Below are 7,500 nucleotides of genomic sequence, written 5' to 3'. Positions count from 1 at the left end.
AGATGGAGAAGAAGAAGAATAAGAAGAGGAAGAAAAAGAAGAAGGAAAGGAGGAAGAAGAATAAGATGGAGAAGAAGAATAAGAAGAGGAAGAAAAGAAGGAAAGGAGGAAGAAGAATAAGATGGAGAAGAAGAAGAATAAGAAGAGGAAGTAAAAGAAGAAGAAAAGGAGGAAGAAGAATAAGATGGAGAAGAAGAAGAAGAAGAAGAATAAGATGGAGAAGAAGAAGAAGAAGAAGAGGAAGAAAAGAAGAAGGAAAGGAGGAAGAAGTATAAGATGGAGAAGAAAAAGAATAAGAAGAGGAAGAAAAGAAGAAAAGGAGGAAGTATAAGATGGAGAAAAAGAAGAATAAGAAGAGGAAGAAAAAGAAGAAGGAAAGGAGGAAGAAGAGTAAGAGGGAGAATAAAAAGAATTAAAAAAAAAAAGAAACAAGAACGAGTTTGCTCACACGACAACGACGTCACAAGAGACCTTTAGGTCCATAGCGATCGCCCCCTCCCCCCAGGACGTAACACACTAGTCCACAACCAAACTAAACCAAAAACCGAAACAAAAGCTCTGCCCTTACCTTTGTCGACTCCTTTGGCCTTCTCCTCTTCCTCCTCCTCAGCATCTGCGTTCGACCGCGCTGGTCTTCGGCGACAGTGCGCTCTGGTAACGAAGACGAGGATCGTCAGGATGAAGACGAAGCCGCTGACGACGCCGATGAAGACGGCCAGGAGAGGAGACGAGTCGCTGGACGAAGTGTCGTCTGTTGACGAAGCAAGAGGAGCGTTTCATATATAAATAAATATATATATATATATATATATATATATATATATATATATATATATATATATATATATATATATATATATATTACTAAGAGGGGTTTAGTGTGTTTAGCATGTAAGCTCGGACACTTACGTCTATTATTATTATTTCTTTGATCATTACTATTAGTATCTATTATCATCATCATCATCATCATTATTATCATTATTATCATTATTATTACTACTACTATTATTATTATTATTATTATTTTTCTTAAGAAAGATGGGGTGATTTATAAGAATATGTGGGCATCATACATATGAATCACACACACACACACACACACACACACACACACACACACACACACACACACACACACACACACACACACATACGTACACATACACACGCGCACACACACTGGTGTGGTGGTACCACGCTCGCTTGTTAATCCGTGTGCATGTGTGTGTGTTGCACACACACACACACACACACACACACACACACACACACACACACACACACACACACACACACACACTGACACACACACATATACATAAACGGTCACTTACTTATCTTATTTTCTGCAACTTTAAGCGCGAACCCCTCAAGGATGTAGGGTCGGGAGCTTCCCTTGGCGTTGACGGCCGTCACGACGACCAGGTAGTCCCTTCCAGGCGCCAAACCTCGAAGCTCGAACTCGGGAACCTCCGAAGTCACGTTGGCGACCTCGTTCTGCGTGATCTCGTCTATCACCTGAGTTGGGGGAGCGGGGAGGAGAAGGGGGAATGGGGGGGGGGAGAGAAAAGGGGAGGAGAGAGAACGAGGAAGGGATATGGTTAGTTATGGTATAAAGGGTGCGTTTTTCAATCTATCCACTTCTGTGCCAGACTGGTTTCTTATGTTATTTATACATTTTTTGTGTGTGTTTTTTATTGTCCATAAGCTTAATATCAGTGTTTACGTCCCACATTTTTTCACCATCTTATACTGTATAACAACGCGTACTGGTGTACACGCACGCACACACACACACACACACACACACACACACACACACACACACACACACACACACACACACACACACACACACACACAGTTGGTAGAGCGCTGAACTGCTACTATAGTGGCCCGTAGTTCTTGGTTCGAATCCTGCCCAGGGCCGAAATTATTTCGGTACCACTGCGCTTCGGGTCGTTACTCCGACTCTCGTGGGCGGGGAGTTGGGTGTGTGTGTGTGTGTGTGTAAGGTCATAGCATTACCCATAGATCGGACCTACGAGCTCTGAGCTCTCTTCCAGGAGGGAAATAGCTGTCGATCACGAGTCCAACACGTGATCCAAAGACCAAGTGAAAGTGAATACACACATTATATATATATATATATATATATATATATATATATGTATGTAATGTGTGTGTGTGTGTGTGTGTGTGCGTGCGTGTGTGTGTGTATGTGTGTGTGTGTGCGTGTGTGTGTATGTGTGTGTGTATGTTGTGTGTGTGTGTGTGTGTGTGTGTGTGTGTGTGTGTATGTATGTGTGTGTGTGTGTATGTGTGTGTGTGTGTGTGTGTGTATGTGCGCGTGTGTGTGTGTATATATATGTGTGTGTGTGTATGTGTATGCACAATCTACAGACGATCCCTTATTTCTATTTGATATAATCATAATTCATATTTTGTCCCTGAGGTAATAAAGAGTCCATCTAGTTTGCTTCTACGTTTTAAACAAAAACAAATTAAACTAATCCATTTCCTGGTTAATCTAACTTGCAACACACGTCCTATGTTAAATCCGGTCATTTTTTAATGTAAGCAAGCATCTCGGTTAGGTCAGGTTAGGTTAAGCTAGGTCACAGCATTGTCATTATCTGTAATACGATAAAAGAATGACCTCCAACGCGCCCTCTAGTAATTCAATTACCCTGGAGTATTTAATCAAATTACAGCAATTTTTTTCTAGTAACGTGTTAGTCATTTCCCACACCGCACATATAATTATTCTTCGTCCTCCTCCTCCTCCTACTCTTATTCGTTTTGGGATTGAACGAATTAAAACTAAAATTTACATAGTCACGTATCTCATATCTCTTTTATAATTCATTAACACACACACACACACACACACACACACACACACACACACACACACACACACACACACACACACACACACACACACACACACACACACACACACACACACACACACACACACACACACACACATATATATTATATATATATATATATATATATATATATACATATATGTATACATATACACATATATGTTGTTGTCCAGGTCTTTTCTTGTTAATGTTTTGTTGTAAGAGGTGTAATGTGACTTGATTGATCCGTTGGACAGATGGCATGTTAATACACCCACAAAACAGAATCCATACTCATCAACACCACCACAAAGTTCACGAAAATAGCAAGAAATCCAACCGAGTCCATCAGGAAAAAAATGAGCAAAATCATCGCATCTATCAACGCCAACATGGATATGACATACATGACAACAAAAAGTCCTGGACAACAATACAACAATCATAGACAGGGAATCGGATCCCCGCAGGCTGCTGTTCCTGGAAGCCATATACATAGAAAGTAATTATCTTAGCTTCAACATCCAGGTCGAAGACCTGCAGGCCATACCCTCCATGAAGAGACTGAGCCCGGACAGATTGACTATAAGCGCTGGGAGAGCTCTCCCAGAACTCCTGTAACCCGTATCTCCTATTGGCCCATGGCAGCCAATCAGAGGAGACCCCTTCCTGCCGAGAACCCAATGATCCCAGCTCGAAGTATAAACAAGACCACCATAGACCCTGTACATCAGATTGCCCAGAAGATGGAACCAGAAAGTTCCGAAACGTCGGTAACAAGCGGAGAATAATTGAGAAACGTGAACTCTGATGATAAAAAGATTGTTGTATTGAAGCTACGTAATGAAATAATCATCAGTGAATCCTCTAGCCTTCAACCTCGTATGTCTACAAGTGAATATACTACCTGGCTACACACAATGTACATATATATATATATATACATATATATATATATATATATGTACATATATGTATATATATATATATATATATATATGTACATATATATGTATATATATATATATATATATGTACATATATATTTACATATATATATGTATATATACATATATATATGTATATATATGTATATAATATTATTGACGCCAGTTAGGAGTCTACCTAGTTTCTTCGGGAGTTATAACAACTCTGAGTTGTAGACTTTTGTAGTTCCTATACCTCAGCCGGTAAAGCTTTGGCCTGGCGTCAATCGAGGCCTCGGTTCGAACCCCGAGGTGACTGTCGGAAATTATTTGCATACATTCATATATGTTTTATATATATATATATATATATATATATATATATATATAATATATATATATATATACATATATATAATATTTGCATATTACCAGTAGTTATTTCGTTTAATGTATTTTCTATTCAGTTGTTAGGTATCATTTACTTATTTTTACTATATTCTAATATTTAGTTATTTAATTTGTTGATATTTATTATTCCCACTTTCATCAATTTATCAATTTCATTATTTCAATTTATTAATTCATTCACTTGCTCATTCATTCATTTGTGTATTTCCAGGAGACCTTTCTGAGGCATCGCATTGTCCTGTTCCTGTTTTTTTTAATTATTTCTGATGTAACAAAAACCTTTCCCTTTCCTCCGCAGGGAGAGAGAAAATTCTTTTGGGGGAGGAAGGGAGAGGAGGGGGGGGCAGTGGAGAGGTGGGGGAGGGGGAGGGGGGTCGAGCCCGCCGTAATATCACATCAACTACCCAAAGTTTGTGTCGTTCATGCAAGGAATAGGGGACGCCCCCCCCGAAATTAATTCGAAGAAGGACCTTAGGTTTCTGTCTATTTTCTTCTAGATTTTTTAAGACGTTTCTTCGTTCTTCAAGAAATTTTGCTTTTGGATTTTTCTGAAGACGTTTCTTCTTTTACAAAATTTTGCTGAAGATTTTTTTTTTTCTGAATACGTTTCTTCTTGAAGAATGTTTTCTCGATTTTTTAGACATCTCTTCTTAAAGAAATTTAGATTTTTTCTTTAAGAATTTTTAAGATATATTTTCTTAAACCTGGAAGGTTATACCTGTATTTACATCAAAGAATCCTGAGCTTAAGTTTTTACGAATATAATGAAGGTTGACCTATTTTAGGTAAAGGTTTGACTTTTTTATATTATGTTATTAATTTATTCAGCTACTTCATGTTCAATTATTTACCAAAAATATCTTTGTTATTCAATCGTTTGATATGATATGAAAAATTCTCGTATATATAAGTATATATCCACATGTACATACTTATTTTTGTATATATACCATACCAAATATATGTATGTAAATTTATATTCAGTATATTTATGTATACACAAATTCATACATAGTTATATACTGTATGTAAAGTGTGTATACTCAAAAATAACACACATACCTAAATGCATGTAAGATGGATGTTCGTATGTATATAGATACACATGTATGTGTATACGAGTACTTGTATGTGTATGTATATTAATACATATGCACATGTATTCCCGCATGTGTATACACATGTATGTGTATACGTGTATGTATATAAATACACATGCACGTGTATTCATGTTTGTGTATGTGTACAAATATACATGTATTTATACGTGTATGTGTATGTATATGAATAAACATGCACGCATATTCACGCATGTGTATGTATACAAATACACATGCATGCGTATACGTGTATGTATATGAATACACATGCACATGTATTCACGCAAGTGTATGTATGCAAATACACATGTATGTGTATACGTGTATATGTATGTATATGAATACACATGCACGTGTATTCACGCAAGTGTATGTATGCAAATACACATGTATATGTATACGTATATATGTATATGAATACACATGCACGTGTATTCACGCATGTGTATTGTATACGTGTATGTGTATGTATATGAACACATGCACGTGTATTCACGCATGTGTATTGTATACATGTGTATGTATATGAACACATGCACGTGTATTCACGCATGTGTATGTATACAAATACACATGTACATGTATAAGGTACATGTAATTACTGTTTAAATATACGACACTGTGACCTGGAGAGGACGACCATCATAATCCACTTCTCGTTATATTACTCGTGGCCATAATTCTTCTTATTTTGCCCAAAATTTCCTCTTTTTATGTCCAAACTTTTCCTCCAATGCTCTTGCCTCGGCCGGCGCAGTAATCGTGTTTCATCCCTCCCTCCCTTTCTGTCCTGACCACATTTTTCCTCTTTTTCCTCTGCTGTCCTACGTCGTGTCCTCCCCATCTTTTGAGTGTCGAGGACAAAAAGAAAAGAGAGAAAAAAAAAGAAAAAGAAAATCGCATACGCTATCTGGGACAAGGATATATATATATATATATATATATATATAATATATATATATATATATATATATATATATATATATATATATATATATATATACATATATATATATATATACAATTCTTCATTTATTTACATAATTATCTATTTATTTATTTTCCCACATGTAGTAACTATTTTGCATCCACCATGCGTTGATGGACCTAGAGAAAGCTTATGGTACAGTAGACAATAAAAAATTACCATTTGGGATTCGTAATTTTTTTTTTTTTTTTATGACATTCTACCCCGTCCATTGACCAACATCCCTTTTTATGCTTCACTACGTCGTCGTATTATATCTCATCCGCATCTCTTCCCTGTTCCACAACAACCTCCTCTTCCTCCTCCTCCTCCTCGCTTACTCTCCTCCTCCTCCTCGCTCACTCTCTTCCTCCTCCTCCTCGCTCACTCTCTTCCTCCTCCTCGCTCACTCTCCTCCTTTTCCTCCTCCTCGCTCACTTTTCTTCTTCTCCTTCTCCTCCTCCTCTTCCTCCTCCTCGCTCACTCTCATCCTCCTCCTCCTCCTCCTCGCTCACTCTCCTCCTCATTCTCTTCCTCCACCTCGTTCACTCTCCTCCTCCTCTTCCTCCTCGCTCACTCTCCTCCTTTTCCTCCTCCTCACTCATTCTCTTCCTCCTCCTCCTGCTCCTCGCTCATTCTCTTCCTCCTCTTCTTCCTCCTCCTCGGTGACTCTGCTCTCTAGTTGGCAGACAATCTGCTTGGCACTGGAGAATCTGAAGCTGCCCCCAGAAACAACGCACGACCCCACAGACAGACAGACAGACAGACAGACAGACAGACAGACAGACAGACAAGCGACTCGTACTTCATTACATTCACCTCTTCACTAAATGAATTATGGAAAGAAGTGATCGTGGCCGGTTTCCCGGAGGACGCGGGTAATCTGTGGGAGACGACGGACGTCCTTTCATTATACATATATACATATGCGCACATATGAATACACACACACAGACACACACACACACACACACACACACACACACACACACACACACACACACACACACACACACACACACACACACACATTGTATATATATATAATATATATATATATATATGTATATATATATATATATATACCTCTATACAGTATGAATATACATACTTATATCTTTTAGTTTTTCTCTATGACCTATCAGCTCTCTGAAAGTTGAACCTTATTTTCTATGTTTTTATATAGGTTTTATTTATTAATCTATTAATTTTCCATG

At 37.8% G+C, this 7,500-nt stretch overlaps 1 protein-coding gene across 1 annotated transcript in view; it reads right to left on the bottom strand.

The window, feature by feature from the left end:
• The window catches only part of LOC143033717 (uncharacterized), a 119,828-nt gene that overhangs the window by 33,801 nt on the left and 78,527 nt on the right, over positions 1-7,500 (bottom strand). Inside the window, exons 14-15 of the mRNA XM_076199202.1 lie at positions 1,338-1,521; positions 569-751 (exon numbers count right to left, since the gene is read on the bottom strand). Of these exons, the coding sequence (XP_076055317.1) occupies positions 569-751; positions 1,338-1,521 (367 nt within the window). The remainder of the gene's footprint in view (positions 1-568; positions 752-1,337; positions 1,522-7,500) is intronic.

This window comes from Oratosquilla oratoria, chromosome 16 (assembly GCF_046742065.1).
Source record: "Oratosquilla oratoria isolate Oo_2021 chromosome 16, ASM4674206v1, whole genome shotgun sequence".
Lineage (NCBI taxonomy): Eukaryota > Metazoa > Arthropoda > Malacostraca > Stomatopoda > Squillidae > Oratosquilla > Oratosquilla oratoria.
The sequence above is the reverse complement of the archived record's forward strand: the minus strand, read 5'-3'. Positions and strand labels throughout refer to the sequence as shown.